The sequence below is a fragment of the Drosophila novamexicana genome, unplaced genomic scaffold (genome assembly GCF_003285875.2).
Source record: "Drosophila novamexicana strain 15010-1031.04,08,12 unplaced genomic scaffold, DnovRS2.1 tig00000870-arrow-arrow-pilon, whole genome shotgun sequence".
Classification (NCBI taxonomy): Eukaryota; Metazoa; Arthropoda; class Insecta; order Diptera; family Drosophilidae; genus Drosophila; species Drosophila novamexicana.
The window spans coordinates 550,472-569,719 of NW_020824830.1; the positions used below are offsets into that span (position 1 = coordinate 550,472).

At 40.1% G+C, this 19,248-nt stretch overlaps 2 protein-coding genes and 1 long non-coding RNA gene across 6 annotated transcripts in view; 1 reads left to right on the plus strand and 2 right to left on the minus strand.

Annotated features, from left to right (window-relative positions):
• Positions 1-15,741, minus strand: part of LOC115764707 (uncharacterized protein DDB_G0271670) — a 32,568-nt gene extending 16,827 nt beyond the window's left edge. For all 4 annotated transcript variants that reach the window (XM_030707906.1, XM_030707907.1, XM_030707908.1 and 1 more), the window contains exons 1-4: positions 15,568-15,741; positions 14,459-14,610; positions 7,785-8,540; positions 1,771-2,285 (exon numbers count right to left, since the gene is read on the minus strand). In XM_030707906.1, the coding sequence (XP_030563766.1) occupies positions 1,771-2,285; positions 7,785-8,073 (804 nt within the window). In that variant the 5' untranslated portion in view covers positions 8,074-8,540; positions 14,459-14,610; positions 15,568-15,741. The remainder of the gene's footprint in view (positions 1-1,770; positions 2,286-7,784; positions 8,541-14,458; positions 14,611-15,567) is intronic.
• Positions 8,495-11,880, plus strand: LOC115764709. Its single transcript, XR_004018037.1, has 3 exons — positions 8,495-8,551; positions 11,363-11,550; positions 11,607-11,880. It is a non-coding gene; the product is annotated as an uncharacterized LOC115764709 (long non-coding RNA).
• A 1,308-nt stretch (positions 15,742-17,049) lies between the features above and the next one.
• On the minus strand, positions 17,050-17,808 carry LOC115764827 (zinc metalloproteinase nas-38). Its single transcript, XM_030708076.1, has one exon. The coding sequence runs from the start codon at positions 17,806-17,808 to the stop codon at positions 17,050-17,052; it is 759 nt and encodes a 252-aa protein (XP_030563936.1).
• Between the last annotated feature and the right edge of the window lie 1,440 nt (positions 17,809-19,248).

The window sequence follows — 19,248 nt, forward strand, 5'->3', positions numbered from 1 at the left end:
ACATTATTATCATTGCCTTGCTGTCAGCTTATCTTTTTTGTAGCACAATTGCTGGCTAAATTAAATGCAATTTTATAGCAAAGCAAGCGCATGCCAGCCTTAAATGAATATTATATTTATTAACTGTCCACATGGACTAACTGAAATCTATTATTTCGCACCCGGCGGCAAGCCATAAATAATTGAGTGTGCCAGGCATAAAGAATCGTTAATTAACTCGACGGTTGTCTGCCGATGATCGATGAAGTTAGTCAACTAATTGGCATCTAATGGAGTTGCCAACAGTTTGTAGCAAGCCTGACCCAAATCTTTGTGTGCTGAAAACTATCTAGCGCAGGGCCTGAAAACTTCTCACGCCTCCCCCCCACCATCCCACCGACCAGCTGCAGACAGGCCGGAACGGGCCAGCTACTCGAATTTAATAATCACGCAAATTAGTTTTCGAAACCGCAAAGGCAACGTCTGTGCAGGTGGAGCCCACTTTGGGAGCCCAGGAACTGCCATGCAGACATGTAACATATTATTATCGGAAAATAAGCCCGGACCGTAGGCGGCGGCGGCACAGGAAGCAACGGAAACCAAATGACTACGGCGCAGGTTACAAAACTAAAACCCAAAAAAAAAAAAATAGCAACAAAAAAACACAAATCCCAGAGCAAATACAACAACAAAACGAAAGCGTTTGCATATATTTATACGTTGGAAAAATATTACGAAGAGGGCATATTAGTTGCAGCTAATTTATGTAACAGGCAGAGGGAAGCATGCCCTACCCTATTCTCTATATAGTATATATATTATTAATTGTATTATCTATATTTTTCATTTATCTCAAAAACTTTATGGAACCTGAAGTTTTTATTGTATTTCGAATTTTGTTTCATATGCATTTTCATAATATTCCTAAGTTTATCTGAAGGTTTTTTAAGCAAATATCTTAGCTTATAAGAATAAGAGGTAGGTTCTAGTATACCCCGATAATCTATATTTCACAATTCTCCAAAAGATTAAATAGAAACTTAAATAAAACCTAAACCGGAAGACTCTAGCGCACACATTTGGGTATCATATTTAATACGTGTTTATTTCAAAAGAATCGGACTCTAAATACCGAAGGTATTCAAAAAAGCCTTACCCATGGTGCGAGATGCGAGCCAAGGGCTAAAAAGCTCAGCCTAGTACATGTATATTTGACTAAATATGTGTGGGAGGAAGCTTGCATGAAATTAACAGCCTCTTAACGCTGAGTACAGGGTATCACGTAGTCGATAAACAGCAACTATTGCACGCTAACTTGTTTGTTTTTTATTTTGGGTTTTGTGGAGCTACCGTGTGGAAAGCGTCCCAGGAGTCGATTTGAATAGTTGGCCAGGTTTGTTTGGCTGGCTGAAGCCTAGGCCGGATGTGTTGTGGCATTGATGTTGGTGCGAGGTTGGGCGAGAGGTGGAGAGGTGGAGAGGGGGAGACTGTGCTTGTGAAATGTTTGCGGCATTTCCTGGCACACAGCACGACGAAGCCGAAAGTTGGCTAAAGTAAAATCTGTTTCCTGTTTCAGTATAATTAATCATTTTGTTTGGCAGCGGAACAATTAGCCAATGCCGCCATGTGGGCGCAGTTTACGTGCTAATTAGCTAAAAAACACGAAATGTAACTCGCACACACACACACACACACACACACACACACACTCGCAGACGCTTTGTAAATCGCATTTTGATGGCACATAATGACATAACAATTGCCAGAGCTGGTTCGTGTGGCTTTACTTACAGTTTTATTGCCCAGATTCTTGACGCGACAATTCAAATAGGCCGTCTTGCCCAGCAGCGCGGTCACATTCTTCGAGGCATTCCTGTCGAAGTACGGTCCACTGCTGCGCGAGTCCTCGCCCAGATCGATGCTGTTCCGATTGATGCCGGCAGCGGCGGCCAGCGATGCTATCGAGTTGCCTCTGTGCAGACTACTGCTGGCTATGCCGCTTCTTGCAGTTGTGGTTGATATGCTGGAGCCGGAGCTGGAGTTGGAGTTGGATTTCGAGCTGGAGCTGGAGCTGGAGCTGGAGCTGGAGCTGGAGCTGGAGCTGCTGTCGGTTGTCATGGCCTGGCCAGCGCCTGTCGCATGGCCATTTCTGTTGCTTCCGTTGCTGTTGGTTGTGCTGGTCATGCTTCCGCTTCCGGCAACACCATCTGCAGCTGCAGCGGCAGCTGCGTCCCCCTCACTTGGTATGGCATTATTGCTGCTGCTCATGTCCTTTGACTTATACGCGTCACGCTGCGCGGCGAGCACTGCAAAGGATAAAACACAGAGAAAAAAACAATGTAATCAGTGCAAACTGCGGAATACAACTCAATTGGCAATTAAAGCAGGACACAAGCCAGCCCTAACCTTCCCCCCCCCCCCTCTCCACCCATATGTATTTTAAACTGCAAACAATTGTCTCTCCACATTTTATTGCCACACATACTCGTCGCATGGCATGTGTTTAGGAAATCATTATTATAATTGCATCCGGTTCATATTTGAAAATGTTCGGATTTCCATTTCCGTATCGATTTCAGCATATGTGCTGCCAGGAATCATTTCAAATGTAACATTTGTATGTTTATTTTATCATGACTTTAATGTCAAACACTTGACAATCACTTAAATTTAAAAGTATTTTCTACTTGGCCTTAATGTAATGTAAATACAGACAATGTGAAAATATCAGCTTTGCGGACTTCCAAAATTATCTGAATTTATTTTGCATGACCTTGGTTGACCTTGATTATATTTAATGCCAAAAACCCTAAAATAAAATAAAATAATCTTTTTCTTACACATTCATATCCATTCAATAGACTTTCAAGTTAAACAATGTCAGAAATAAACAAGAGGTTCTAGTCGGGAGCTCCCGACTAGGCGATACCCTGAACCCTCTTCTTCCAAAATCAAATGCATATATATATTCTATATGTATTCTATATGTGTCAAGTTTGACTATAGCTCTTATTATTTACCAAAATTGCCCAAATAGCAGGATATCGATATCGATTTTTATCGATTGCTTGGAAACGGAGCAAGTTATCGATTATCTGAAACAAACTCGATCTGCGCGGGAACTAGGAGCACCTACATCTATTCAATTTAAAGTCTCTAGCTCTTATTGGTTCTGAGACTCTTGCGTTCATACATACGGACGGACGGGCGGATGGATGGACAGACAGACGGACATGGCTAGATCGACTCGGCTATTGATGCTGATCAAGAATATATATACTTTATGGGGTCGGAGAAGCTTCCTTCTGCCTATTACATACATTTGGATTTTGCACAAATACAATATAACTATTATTTCAACGTAAAATCAGCAAAAGTAACTGTTAACCCCTTCAAATATGGGCCAAAACCCATTCAAATAGCTTTTTATGGCCAGAAAATGAACACAGATATTAGGCATTTATATGAATTGAGGGTCTAACTTACGAAAATAGCCTTCAAATGGTTACATAAACAATTCGCAAAAATCGAATTACAAACTTAAATGGGCACCTTTCGTATGCCATATCGTTAGCATAATTGTTCAATTAGTTCAGTTTTGGCCATAACAGCCTTAACTGGGTTTCAACTTTTTGGCCCGTTCAGAAAGCACATGTTAAACTTTTTGTGTTTAAGCCAGAATGCAGCACATTGTTTGCTTTCCATCGATAACACAAACACGCTAACACACACACACACGCTAACACACACACACACGCTCAACGAGTTTTGGCTCGAATACCTTGCAACCATTTAGGTAATTAGCAAATTACGCACACAAACAGCCGCACACTAACACCCACACAAACACACACTCGCACACACAAATACACTCACACTCACACACACACACACACACACACGTACTCTGACTTTGTAGTGCGCATAGCGCATATATGGAGCATAAACTTTCGTTTCGCCATTTTTTTTGTTGTGTGTTTTGCGTTTATCAAATTTTCATGTTTTTGCCACACACACACAAGCTACAGCAGAGCCTCGCTATAGCGAAAACCCACTCGGTAGCTGTTGGCTGTTCTTGTGCTCAGTTACGACCAATTTTTATCCAGCGCCATTTATCCCATCACTTAGCAAGGACGACGCCGATACGTCTGCTTAAGACACATACACATGTTTCTCAGTGTGTGTGTGTGTGCATTTGTTTTCCTATCTCAAGTGTGCGTGTGTGTGTGAGGCCTGGGCACTTGATTCGCTTATTACGCCCAGCCAGAGTCTTTTTATGGCACTGGCGACCGTTTTATAGTTGGCAGCCAGCGACTTTATTAGATTAAACATGTTGTGCACGTTGGCCCAAGACTGTCGGCCACACACACACACACACACGCACACACAGACTCGCACGCTCACACAACTTATCTAGCTCGTTTGTTGCGTTGTTAGTCGCCCCGCCCCCTGGTCGTGTTTTTGCCAGATAAGACGCATATCCTAGCTGCTGCATGTGGCACTAGTTGTATTGACAGCGCGAACAACAACAATAACAACAACAACAAAGGAAACAACAACAATAGCAGCAAGACGAAAATGTTTCGATTGGCATGCCTGACTGCGCAATACTCTATATACTCGCCATATCTTAAGCTGTAACTCAAAGAGAGTCTCTCTCAAGCTGGAAACCTTGACTTGATCTATAAAGGCGATCATAATTAACACTAGCTTACACACAGAGAGTACCTCGACATACCAAAAAGCAAACTATGTTTTGCGGCTTAATTATTAAAAATACCGCATTTTATCACAAGCTACATTTGCCAGATATTCAAGTTATCCAAAGCGTCAAAATGTTCGGAAATAGATAAATACGTGAATTTTAAAAATGGTAATCGTTAGAGACAAAAAGCGGCAATAATAATAATAATAATATTTATTATAAAACAATAAAAATAGAAGTGTGACTGTGCTGTTTTAAAAAGCAGATTTTTTCACCAAAAAAAAAAAAAAAAAACAAAGAAATGTAAGACGAGATCATTAATGAAACATTAAGAGAATTATAATAATATGTTTGTATACATTATATGATACACCTATAAAAACTGAAAGGAAAAAAACGGTTTCCACGAATAACTCAAAAAACTATATTTCTTTATAAACAAATAAATACTAGGTAGTCGAGGCTGATCTGAATAAATAAGAAACATTTCTTGTTAACTAGTGTGCCAATGCTCTAGCTTGAAGACTGCCGAATATTTATAATTCAGAATTTGTGACTGAAAAAATGCCGTCATATGCAAATTCTCTTGAAACAAACAAACGAACATTGCACCACTAATATACTCGCTTGCCCGTCAAATTACAGAGTATAGCAATAGCAGCAACCAGCGTGCGCAGCGTCTCTGCGTCAACGTCTACGTCAACGTCTACGTTGATTTTCCCGTTCGCTGGTCAATTGCCAAGGCAAGCAATGTTGCTAATCCGTTGCAGCAACGCTCAAATCCCGACTGGCTTTGGCCGTCTGTCTCGGACGAGCCCAACCCCCCCTCTACTGGCAGTACACCCGACCCGCTTCAGGATGGTGTCTGTCTGGAAAAACAACATGATAAATAAAGTGCCGCTGGCTAGAAATTAAAATAAATTGACTGCTTGGGATGCCGCAACCGCAATCGCAACGGTAATGACAACAACAACAGCACCAACAACAACAACATAAATTAGAGCTTCAATATACTTGCTAAAAAGCGCCCTGCAGAAATCAAAAAGTCATATGCCGGCTCGTTACGACGTCAACGTCAGCGCCAGCGTCGGCGTCAGCGTCAGCGTCAGCGTTGGCTCTGAACAAGAGCCGACCGCAGGGCATGTTCCTGTTGCTGTTCTTTTTCTTTTGCTTGTTCCCGTTACGGCTGCTGTTGTTGTTGTTGTAATTTAGATTGTTGTTGCTGTTGTTGTTATTATTAACATGGCGCTGTTGTTGTCAGAAACATTTGAAATGTCAAAACTTTTGCACACTTTCGTGTTCGCCTCTGTACGTGAAACGTGTACACAAGTGTGTGTGTGTTTGTGTGCGTGTGAGTGTAAGTGTGTGGGCGTGCCTGCCTTAGCCAAAATGATGTCTCGAAAACTTTTAAATTTTTAAATTCACTCAAAAATGTTGAATTCGTTGTTGTTCGGTTTTGTGCAGACGTCAGCCAAACACAAGAAACTTATTTAAATATTTAAAGGTATTGCGCTCGTGCGGATGCGAATGCGAATGCGAATGCGGAGCTTTTATTGTTGTTGTCGCATTGTTGGTAAAATGAAATTTAGCAAAGTATGCGCTAAATGAAATGAGAAAAGTCGCGTGCTGTCTGTTATTTGAATATTTGTTCGTTCAACTTACTTTTGTTGTTGTTGTTGTTGTTGGTTTTTTTTCTTTTCTGTTTAGTTATTTATTTATTTTCTGCTTGATTGGGGTTCCCGACTCTTGGCAGATGACAAAACTGTTGGCAAAATTTTGCTGTGACATTTGCTCGACTTCAAAAAGTTCGCCAAGTTCCAAGTTCACAATTTTTACACAAGTTTTAAATATTCAAAAACAATAAATAATAATAGCTAATTTTTATATATACAAATTACCAAATTCTAAGTGGGAAGACCCCTGTCGGCAGAGACATGCAGGAAGACCCCTGCCGAAACAACCCTGCTTTCTTATAAGACGCCATTTTGTACAGCTGATAAGAAGATATTAGCCCACGGAGCTCGAAGAATATTATAATATTATTATTGGGCCTTTATCCAATTTTGTTCTACTATTAAAAACGAAAATCTAAAAGAATTTTCAATCTAAAACTGAATCCTTTTCAATCCATTAACCCAATCGAATTGAGTTAACCAATATGTCAATTCCTCTATTATTTCCCAATTTCCATTAGAAAGGCATATTTCGAACTATAAGAAATCCTGATATCTATGTGAACTATTTAACCAAAAGCCTGCATTTGCTATTTTAAAACTGAAATATCACAGATATAACAGACAATTAATATAACATAATCATATAAACTGATTACTTTTCCATTGGACCTGGCCAGTTCATTAAGAACTAATGATCATATGGCCCACTAGCCGACCCACTCAGGTGGCCCAAAGCCCAGAGGCAGAGGCTCGTCATTAAGCGAGCACACGGCATGTGGAAAAATGAAAGTGAGCACACACACACACACACACACACACACACACACACACACACACACACACACACACACACACACACACACACACACACAGACACACACATACACTATGCTGCAGTTACTCATGCAGATACTCACGGTTTGGCTCACATTCACTCAATCAGGGCATGAAAATCGCTGGGGATTTTGATGTACAGGGCGGGCAGGGGTGGGCAGGTCCCGGACCTGGCCGAAACATTGATTTCCCCAGACTTAACGGGCGCACAAAATTAATTACCTAACCTAAAAACTCAGCGCCGACAACAAGAATTATGTAAGGCTGAAAAATGCCAAGTTGCCAGAGCTGAGTTTCCATTCGCTTTTACACGCTCAACTCATTGGGCATGACAATGCAATGAATGATACCGAAAAATGGAAATCAATAAATGAAATTGGTCAAATCAATTTGACAACAATTGCAATTTGCTTGGCGAGAGGCAACGAAATTTGATTACATGGGGGCCAAGCTGATGTGAAGGGGCAGAGAATGAGAATGAGAATGGGAATGAGAATGGGAATGGGAATGGGAATGGGAATGGGAATGGGAATGGGAATGGGAATGGGAATGTGAATGTGAATGTGAATGTGAATTCCACTGTCACTTACCGCCATTGCCGGATATCACAACGATGACAATCACGAACAGGCTGAGCATTATCAGGACCCGCTGGCAGCTGCTCCTTCGGCTGCTCCGGCTGCTGCTCCTGCTGCTGCACTCGACGCTGGCTACCGTCGAGCAGGTGGGCCACAGACGTGTGCAATTTGTGAATATCTCCTGTTCCCCTTCCCCTTGTCCTTGTGCTTGCCCTTGTCCTGTCGAACGTTGTCCTTGTCGTTGTTTTAAATTCGTTTGTTGCGGCTGCCGTTGGCGCGTTTCCATTTGAAAAGTTGCCATAATATTTCACTCGTCCTTTTGGGTAAGTCCTGCTGGCACTCTCGCTCAGTTGTTGTTGTGCGCACTTGATTCTTTTTGGCAACTGTATAAGTTGGGGGCGTGGCTGGTCGCCTTATTAGCGCCTGCCGCCATACCGCCGCGATGCGTGAAATTGCCGAGAGCCGGCTTACAAATTGCCCGGCTTGCTCGGGGCCCGATTCCAGTTCCTGTTCCGGTTCAAGCTCGAGCTGCGGCTGCTTCTTCTTGTTGTTGTTGTCCTTAGTCCTGCTGGCCTGCTGGCAAACTACTTAGCATTTGTTCTGCTCGGCTGGTGCTGAGAAATCGCTGTCATTTTTCCAGCGATTTATATTCTATTTAATTCTACTTGAACACGATATCGCTGGGCATCACTTCATCTTCATTAGCGGCCGGCGCAGGATTCTGATTGCGATTGTCCTTCGTGCCTCGTCCTTCTATATCGTCGGCAGCTGCAACGATGGTAAGCAAAACAAAAAGCATGTTTGGAAAATGTTTGGAATTTCATTAAAAATTCAAATGTCAAAGGCAAAATAAATGGAAATTTGTGACTGTGCCGGCACGTTCGCTCCCTCTGTATAGCCTCGTCCTGTATGTCCTGTGTATTCTGTCTAGGTGCAGGCAGTCTGAGACACATATTTAATATATTATCCTCTGTTTGTTTGCCTTATGAATGTAACAACAACAACAACAACAACAACAACAACAACAAGAGCAAAAAATGCCAAATGTTTCCTTCTAAGGAAAATGTTGCCCCAAAAATGATAATCAAAACGGGATGCCTTGGCAAACAATTTTTTAATGAGAATCTATGTTATTTTCCTTACATAATTATCATTAGAATTTGTGGAAATCGCATTGCCAAAAGCCAACAACAAAATATTCCCGCTGCACAATTTCTTTCTTTTCAAATATTTTGCCTGAATCTCAGTTACGTCAAAGCTCTCCTTTTATTTAATATAATTTTTAAGCTGATGTTTCTTATTCTTGACTGCGTTTTTCCATAACTCTAAACTAAGACAACTTAACTAATTTATTTAAGCAGTACATTTAACCCTTCAGCTTTTGCACTTCAATTAGAGGCAAAACTTCTCTCAACTTAAAAGCAAATAATTAAAAGTTCTAAGGTCCTAAGTTTTTCAAAGTTACTCAGTGTACTTAAAATAATTAGAAAATATTAGCTATCCGGGCATCATTTGTTATTATTAACTATTGTAATAAGTCATTAGATGCTTTTACTCATAGTTTTTCTTTCACTTGCGAACAATTTTGCTTTGTGTTCATTCACAGACATATTTCCTTTTTATACCCTGAACCCATCAAAAATGGGTATAAGAAGTATGGGAAGCTTCTCCGACCCCATAAAGTATATATATTCTTGATCAGCATCAATAGCCGAGTCGATCTAGCCATGTCCGTCTGTTCGTCTGTCCGTATGTATGAACGCAAGGATCTTAGAACCTATAAGGGCTAGAGATGTAGGTACTCATAGTGTCTGCGCAAATCGAGTTTGTTTCCGATAATCGATAACTTACTCCGTTTCCAAGCAATCGATAAAAATCGATATCGATATCCTGTTTTTTGGGCAATTTTTGCAAATAATAAGAGCTAGAGTCACCAAGCTTGACATCTAGCTTCTACAATAGAATATATATATGCATTTGATGTTGGAAGAAGAAGGTTCAGGGTATCGCCTAGTCGGGAGCTCCCGGCTAGAACCTCTTACTTGTTCCTTTTTTTTCTGCTCCACTCAACTTTTGTATAAACTTCATTTACAAGTACATTATTAGTATGAGAAGCTTCATTGTTAATAAGTCTCAATCTGAACTCTTTGAAAATAAGGAATATATATATATAATTGATCAGAAGGACGAGCTTATTAAGTCTAGAGTCTTGTAATATTTAAACAATATTCTCGTATATCAAACGCAGAGCAAATGCAGCCTTTGCCATTCCCAGAATATTAATAAGTATAGATATTGCAAGAATTGTTAAGCATAACTCGAAAAATATAAGATCTAAATATATGTACTTATATTTATACCCTGGCAGAGGGTATTATAATTTTGTGGTCAAATGTGTAACGCACAAAAGGAGACATCTCCGACACCATAAAGTATATATATTCTTGATCAGCATCAGCAGCCGAGTCGATATAGCCAGGTCTGTCTGTCCGTCGGCAAGTCTTTCTATTTCTATGCGAACTAGTCCCACAGTTTTAAAGCTAGACATACACATATCCCCACTAGCTATATGATAAGCTGCCATAGGAACGATCGGTCGAAACTTAGGTTGTTGTATGGAATACTTTTTTGTTTGTCAAGATATCTTAACCATACTAGGCCTTGACTATTTTCCCTGGGCTTTTAGGTACGGGCAAAGATACGGCATAAGCATTAAGAAAAGGTTGGGTCTGCCAGGGTATTAAATCTTCGGCGTGCCGAATACATCCCCTTTTTCTCGTTAATTACTAAGCAGACTTGCTAAAGGGCAAATATGGTTTTAGATTTCAATTTAATCTGGGCAAGGCCTTAATTAATTATAAATTACACAAAAATACTTTCGATTTGCAGTGCGAGAGATAACTCAGAGGGGATCATAAAAGCAAACTTTTTACAAAAACTAAAAGCATTTACTCGCAAACTAAAGAATTGTTTAGATTCGATTTACTTAATTATAAGACTTTTCCTTCTGTTGCCCAAGAAATAAAATATTATTAATATTATATAATAAATTAAGTTTATGTATGTTAAGTATTCTTTCCCTAGTATGAGTGTTATTTATATGTGAAACGCTTGTTACAGACTGCATCTTGTTAACAGTAGTGCTTAACATAATGCTTAACATACATGGGACCTGCTGCCAGAGTTGCCAAGTATACCTCTGTGAAAGCATGCCATTCATAATGTGAATTCCCTATCCTACTATAGCTCGGCCATTCTGACAGTCGTTTCCCCTGAGACTGTCACTTACAATAGTTATCATCCATCTGTTTCTTAGTTCAACAATGTTTGACTCTTTATATTGATGATTTCGGCTTTATTTTGATTCCCAGCCAAGGTCGTATATTTTAGCATTCCATATAGCCTGCATTGGATTATGTTATACCTGAAATCCTTCTGAAATATATTCCATTTCAGATGAGATTTTCTTACTTTAAGCTAAAAACAACAACTTTCAACATTATCACGTAGAATTCTAAGAATTGTAACCTTATCAATAAGTAACCTAAAGTATGTTATTTTCGAGAAATAAAAATGTTTTCCGTGCACAGCTACGACTAGATTTAAGAGAAATTCTAAAAAAAAAACAAATCCTTTGGAAGCTGCTGCATGCCGCAGGGGATGTTGGAGTGCAATGCCAAAGCTTGACGTGAGCAAGAAGTCGGCCACGCCCCCGCAGGAATTACATCCTGACCGCAACAATAAGGCATTTGTTGGTGGTGGTGGGGGGTTAGCCAAGGTAAGCAACTGGCTCAGGACTGCCACAAGCTATATATATATATAAATATTTTTTAGCTGTAATTAGTGTCAAGGTGGACGTTGCGTATACGCCGCGTGGGTCAAGGGAAAAGCGCAGCGCCTGGGTTAAGCAGCCAAAGCATGTCACGTTGATGTTGTAAGTGCCCGGGCGTGTCCGTACAGTTTGCCAGCCCTGGATTCGTTCTGGATTCGCGATGCATAATTAAACCAGATCGCCTCATTATAATTTCCATTAAAAAGTGCGTTGCCACAAAACAAAAAAAATGCAGTTCGAGGCGCTGCGCAACACACACTCCTGTTTCCTTCTGGCCAAATGGAAGAGTGTATATATATACTATATATATATATATATATATGTATATATATGTATGGGTCATTGGCAGCGTTGACAGCAGGGGGGCGGGGCGGTACGAGCACGCCCCGTCGCCTTCAGTTAATTAATGAAATATGCAGGCCGTGTAATTATATTTGATTAAAAACAATACGCACTGGCCCAGTATAAATTTACTTTAATTATATTCGCATTGCGCGCGTTTCCTTTGTTACACATTTTCACATTTATCATATGCATATTAAATGCACTTCTCTCTTCTTTTATCGTGCTTTTATTTGTTCTCAATATATTTATAATAATATTGAAAAGTATTGTAGCAAAAAATAAACTGTGGCGACAAAAACCCAATTTGAATAAATGAAAAACAAAAAAAGAAAAACTATTTCACGCCGGACAAAAACGCTTAATCCGGATGATTTGAACTGATCAATATATATATATATATGCATATAGATTCACGTTCACAGATAATCTGCGATGCAACAAATAAGCTTAAAATGGAAATGCAAATTTACAAATTCCACAATTTATTCCATTGGCATAAAAAAAGGTTTTCGTGTCAATGTTAAAACTGAGAACCTTTGTCTGTGTCCGCCAGCAGCTCTTACGTAATTGTGTATTGTCCCATTTTTAGGCCAGATTATTATTTGAAATATATGTATTTTCCCATTGAACTCATTTTATTTTTGTATACAATTTCATTCGAGCCCTGCTCAAAGTTTCAAAAAAAGTCTTCAACTGGAAATTTGTATTTATGAACATTTTAACCTTGCTGAGTTTGAGCCCAGGCACATTTTCGAAAAGCTTCATTTTGAACTTCAGAAAAATAAAAACATGTCTGTTATCAAAGTATTCAAAGTACGCAAATAAGAAGCGTCGGGACTTGGTATTGATTATTTACAAATAACTTCTAGAGTTTAAATATATATATATATCAGACTTACTCATTACATATTTCTATATATACTGATAGACTGATTGACTGACTGACTGACTGACTGACTGACTGACTGACTAACTGGTGATTGATGCTAGAAAGTGGAAATTTCTAATATTTCTAATATAATATTATTACCTCGAGTGATGAAGATGCATTCAATTTAAGCACTTTTGTAAAAATGCATCTGATTCATATGCGTAAGTTCCCAAAATACTTCACCCCTCTTGGATAGTGCCCGACTGCGGGATGCCCTAAAGCTTCTTCGAGCAACACCAAATTCAGCCATGCTAGACTCTATACATTCTGCCCCTAGTTATTCGCTTGGCAGAGATCAGAAGACACACAAAAAACGCCATAAAATGAAAGATAGTTGACCTGCATATGCTATTCTAGAAGCTACATGGCAACTTTGGTGACTTTAGCTCTTGAAACCTATGGGATTAGCTCAAAACACAGGATTTCGATATCGATTACTTCGATATATTGACAAGTTATCGATTATCGAAAACAAACTCGCACTGCGCAAGTACTAAGTGGACTCATGTCTAATTTCAAGTCTCTAGCTCTTTTAGCTTCCGATATCGACGATTTTATACGTACGGACGGATGAACGGATAAACGGACGGATGGACGGATGGACGGACAGACGAACGGACGGACGGACGGACGAACGAACGGACGGACGGTTGGACGGTTGGACGGACGGACGGACGGACGAATGGACGGATGGTCGGACGGACGGACGGACGGACAGACGGACGGACGAACGGACAGACGGACTGACGAACGGACGGACGGATAAACGGACGGACGAACGGACGAACGGATGGACGGACGGACGGATGGACAGGGCTAGAGCGACTTGGCAATTGAGACTGATCAGGAATATATAAGCCCTATTGGGATGCTTTCTATCTATTCTATTCGGAAATGCTTTCTATCCGTTACAAGACAACATAAAGAGCTTATATTGTCATTTCCAACTGTTAAAAGTTTCTTCCTTATTTTACTTCCATAATTGGTCAAGTTGTTCACATCAGAATACTATGCTAGCTTCTCTAGAGATCTATAGAGATCTAATTAGATAAAACCCTTCTTAACATTCTCCAATTCTTATAAATTTCCCACTGTTATATCTTGCTGCTGCTGCCAAATCTGACTCACAAATCTGAAGAGTAGCTCAAGAACTTTTTCACTCGAACGGATATTCGGCTCACAACATAGAATCAATTAAATCAATTGATTAATTAATTGAATATGTGTGCGAGAATGTTCACTCATCGACTTACCGCAAATATATATGTTTTATGCCGCATGCCTCAAACTCCCCAATTTCCTCTGCCCCCCGCCCACCCTTGCCTTTAACCCCCGCCCCGCCCCGCCCCTTTGACCAACCGCTGTTTGTCATCGTCAAATAAACCGCAAACAAAGTTAAGTAAACCAGAATTACGAGACACGTGTCTGCTATTAATATAAACACCCTTTAGGTATACCCTGTGTTCTCTTCCTCTTTTTACCAGGCATTACTTACGCCACTTGACGATTATCTGTATTATCCAAACGATAGAATACGAAATTATCAGCTAATTAGCTTAAATATTAAATGGAATTTACCTTTTTTTTTATAGTTGCGAATGTTACACCTGAGCGTGTCTAATGTTGTTGTAATTGTCGCGGGTTAAGTGAATTTTGTTTTTCAATTGTTTGACATAAAGTTAGTTCGTTGGATGCTTTGCTGAAGTCTTGCAAAATGCTTTAAAATCACACTGAAAAATCAAATCAAACACAGGAAAAATAAAGGTTAAGGTTTCATGGACATTGGAATGGGCTTTTGGTCAAAGGAAAAGCGTAGCATAAAATGCGGCGCAAAATAATTTCTTTATCCCTTTTTTTTTTTTTTTTTGGCACAGCTCGCATAGCTAACACATGTGCCAGATCTGGCAACCCTTCATGCATTTAATGTTTTCCTTTGCGGGCCGGGCCTGTCTGCGGTCCCGGGGTTGCCAGCCGGGCAAGCGATTTTTTTCAGTAGAAATGCAAATCGTAACGGTTGTAATTTATGTGTCAGCTTAGGCCAAACAGCCCGGAAAGTTAATCCAAAATTTGCTAATTTACTGCGTATTTTTTTTTCTCATATTATAAGTTAATTTATTGAAACGTTGTCCAACACTTTAATTTGCTTGAAAACAACACTTTAAATACTTTTTCTTTTATTGTAAAATGTGTCCACATTTAAAGACATTCGAATTACAAAATGTATGACACATTTCACTCCTAGCTCAATTTATAACAACAGTTTCTAGGTTGGGTATTTACAAAAAAAAAAGCACTTTAATCTAAAACTGGCAACGAAAAAAAGGGGCCTAGCTTGTTTTTGTTGCGGCCTTCATGATCAAAAACAAAATATTGTGTGCCTGGCTGTCCTTGGCTGGCCATACGCCCACGTGCGTAAAGTGTGCCGAATTTTGATGAAATCTGTACCCACTGTACGAACAGATGTTGTGTTTCATTTTAAAGCATTTTCAAAACTGTTAGTTTAACACTTTTTTTGTGGCGGCACAAGATTAACGGCATTCATTAGGCATTTTCTTCATGTTATCGAACACTGTACACACTTTAGTGTTGCATATAAATTTGTATTCGCGTTCTCTCTCTCTCTCTCCTCTTTCTTAATTTTTTGCTTTGATTACTTGACTGCTATTTTAGCTTAATTATTTATTTACCATTGCACATTGAATAACTTTTACTTTCAGCTCGTTGTCGCACACACACACACACACACACACACACACACAGCACGTGCATATGTATGAGAGCTGGCTATTTGTATGGCTGTATATGTGTGGGAGAAATGTCTTTAGACTGGGCCAAAGCTATGCGGCTAGATCTACCGTTAGAACGACCGAACGACACGACTGCACTAAATATACTGAAACAGGCACTCGAACACACCACAACAAACGAGCGAGGGCCAAGGCACGACGAGCCCGACAGCGGACGCGTCGGCAAAGCCAAAGGCGCTAAGGAGAGCGCACAGAAAGAGAGACAGAGAGCGAGAGAGAGAGAGAGAGCTTTTGGCACAGTGGTGCAAAGTTTAGACAACAAGTGTGCCAAGCACATATTCCATGCGCTCTTTCAACTTTCGAACTTTCCATTGTGAGCACTCTCTTAAGCTATCATGCCGGCGCACATTTCATATGCAAATGCTCTTAAGGCCAAAGTTACGGTTAGTCGATAAAAAATTAGGTCCCAGTTGCAAATGAATTAATTTCACTTCAATTGCAAGTGCTTGCAGAGCGCAATGTTTGTTGTCTCACACACACTCTCACGCACGCACACACACACACACACACACACACCTTCAGGCTGAAAGAGACACTACCGAAGCACTTTGGGCACATTCATTTCCTTGGCTGTCTGCCCAGATCAAGCCAAAGCTCACACTTCCCTCCGATGGTTCGCAGCCCGATTTCTATTCAGTTAACTGACTTTGACATTTGCACAAAAATAAAAAAAGGGCTTAAACAGCAGTAAACCGTCTATTGTTAGGGCCTATTTAATATTTTTTGTAACGATTCTAAATATTTTGACTTCGAATTAATTGTACTATCTACGAGGCATAAATATCCGTTTAAATATAGATATGTCCGTTTGATATAGATATAGAAATATATATATATATATATAGTTATAGATATATATATTGAATTCGATTCTTTTTCGTATGAAGAGTTCTGTTTGCATTCTATCTAATAATATCTTAACTAATCTGTTCTATGCCCAGTGTTGATAAATGTTCTCCAATATCGGTTTACAAAAGAAATATATCCATTAAGTTATTGTATGGAAAAATTGTTTGTTTTTCAAGATATCTTGACCAAACTCGGCATTTATTAGTTTAACTATGCTCCTCATATAAATGCAAAATTCTATCAACATCGGAATACTATATCATAAAGCAAAAGGGTATTAAATCTTCGGCGTGCCTAGGATAGACCTCCTTTCTCTCCTCATTTCATAATCCTAAGAGAATTGCAAGCTTCATTCAGACGAAGGTACTTTTTTTCTTTCGACGCAAGATTATATCTGTGCAGGAATATACATATATCCATATTTTCAGGAATATATCTGTGCATTTAATTTATAAATAATTGAAGCGCGCATCTTTTTTATTGCCAAACTAAATCTCCGCCCGACACAACATTTCACCTGGACTCTTCGCATTTGTACATCTTGCGTATTTTGAACAAATCCCCCTCGGACGGGCCACGCGTCTGTCCCATCTCGCGCTCGACGGGATTACCATCGATCAGGGCACGCATTGTGGGCTGGCTGGGATCCTTGGCAAAGGCGTTCTTCGGATAGTGCATGACGCTCTCAAAGTCGTAGGGCACATCATAGGTGGTTGTCGTGGACTCTGAGGTGGCCATGAACTGTGGCCAGTATTTGCGTGGAATATTATCGTAATCAACCACAACGTGTTCGTCGCGATCCGGACGACTCTGCTCGTGGTACAGGCCCAGCACATGGAGCGTCTCGTGCTGTATAATGCCCGGCGTGGCCAAACACTTCGGCGAGAGCTGCACATCATGCGAGCCGGCGCCCAGGAGCGGAATGGGATTATACCCGATCCGGGTGCCGCACAACTTGGCCGACTTCTTGTAGTAGACATAGCGACTGCCCGCCGGAGCCGCTCCCGACAGCTCCTCGAAGCGCAGGCACGTCCGCTCATTGAAGGTGGCCACAGCGTTGCGCACATTGTCCGCCTCCGCCGGACTCAGTTCCCCGGCAATGCGATAGTATAGTCGCCGGCTGGGCCACAGCTGGAGCGGCGAGCGCATGGCATTGCGGGTCTTGATCTCCGCCTGTTCATCGTCGATATCGATCTCGTTGTAGTAGTTCTCAAAATACTCCTGGCCCTGTGCACCGACAATGGCCACCAAGCCCAGCAATGGAAGCCACATTCTGTCTGAATTCCAAGCAGTTGGCTTTGGTTTTTATACAGTTGCGTCCCAATCAAAATGCTTTTATAATGATTTCTTTAAAATATAATTATCAGTTTTGTGTTCGCAAACTAAGGTTTCACATGCATAAAGATAAGTATGTGTGTGTGTGTGTGTGTGTGTGTGTATGTAGACAGATAACAACTAAGTATTAGCAACACATTCTTATGCAACTATTCGTCTCGATAAGCCTGCTCTCCAATGCAATTGCTGTTCCCATGGAGCCAAATTCGACATTATCCGTAACACAATTTGCATAATTTAACATAGATAAAATATTTATATACTACGCCTGCACACACACACACACACACAGACACACAAAGCGTGTGCGTGTGAGTGTTGTGTAAGGTCGGTAAATCGTTTTTTGTATGCATGACAATGTAATTGAATCATATAACGGCTACACTGCTGGCCAGAAAAAGTGTCGCGCCTGTGCCAGTCAAATCTGACAAGCTTCCTTTACAGTTCCTGAGTAATTAACTGAATACAATCGGAAATTCGGATATCATATTTGAGCAAAATCAAAGTGCATTTCGTTTTATCAAAGTCGCACGCTTAAAATATTATTACCACTTATGTTGAACACGACAAACTTAACTTAGTTTTTAAAATAATCAAGAAAACTGTTGATTTTCGTGGTATTTTTTAAATGCTCTTAAAATGATTTAAACATATTTTGCAAAGTTTTTCACTCTAGGTTTTTATAAATCAAGCCTTGATCAAGTTTGATTTGAAACATTAAACTAAAACCGATAAATTATTTATTTATGAACGAGCTAAAAGTAATTATACAGCAAATAAGGGCTTAAGCTTGAAACCAAGTATTGCTTTTCATTCATTATACATTAAGAAAATCGCACAGAATTTACATTTATTAAATGTACTAATATGCTTTAAATTTGTATGACAATAAACAAAACGTGTAAAGCTCAATTCACAATGTTAACCACTTTTTCTGGCCACCACTGTTCTTCAGTTCTGTATGTATGTATGCTGCTCGTGGCAGATGCATATTCGACACGTCCTAATGCATAACATTAGACTGACAATTGCTTCTGTTCCATAAACACAACCCAAAGGCCTCCAAGCACCTGGCATATGCCCCATCTACTCGCATGCGTTTCGATATTTTCTCGTTACATTTAAAAACATATTACAGTGCATAATGTATGTATGCGTATGCATATGCTTATTCTAAGTTTCTAGAAATTAGCCGGACGCTTAAGCTGTGGATCGTACCAATTATCGTTCGAGTGTATCAAGAATCGAGTCAAGCAATTAATATAAAATATATTATTATAGTATTTGCTTCAAACTCTGCTCCGGCTCAGTTGGCGGGGGCGGGGGCGGGTTCGGGTAGGGGAGGGAGTACACACTAAATACGCGTAACAATACGCC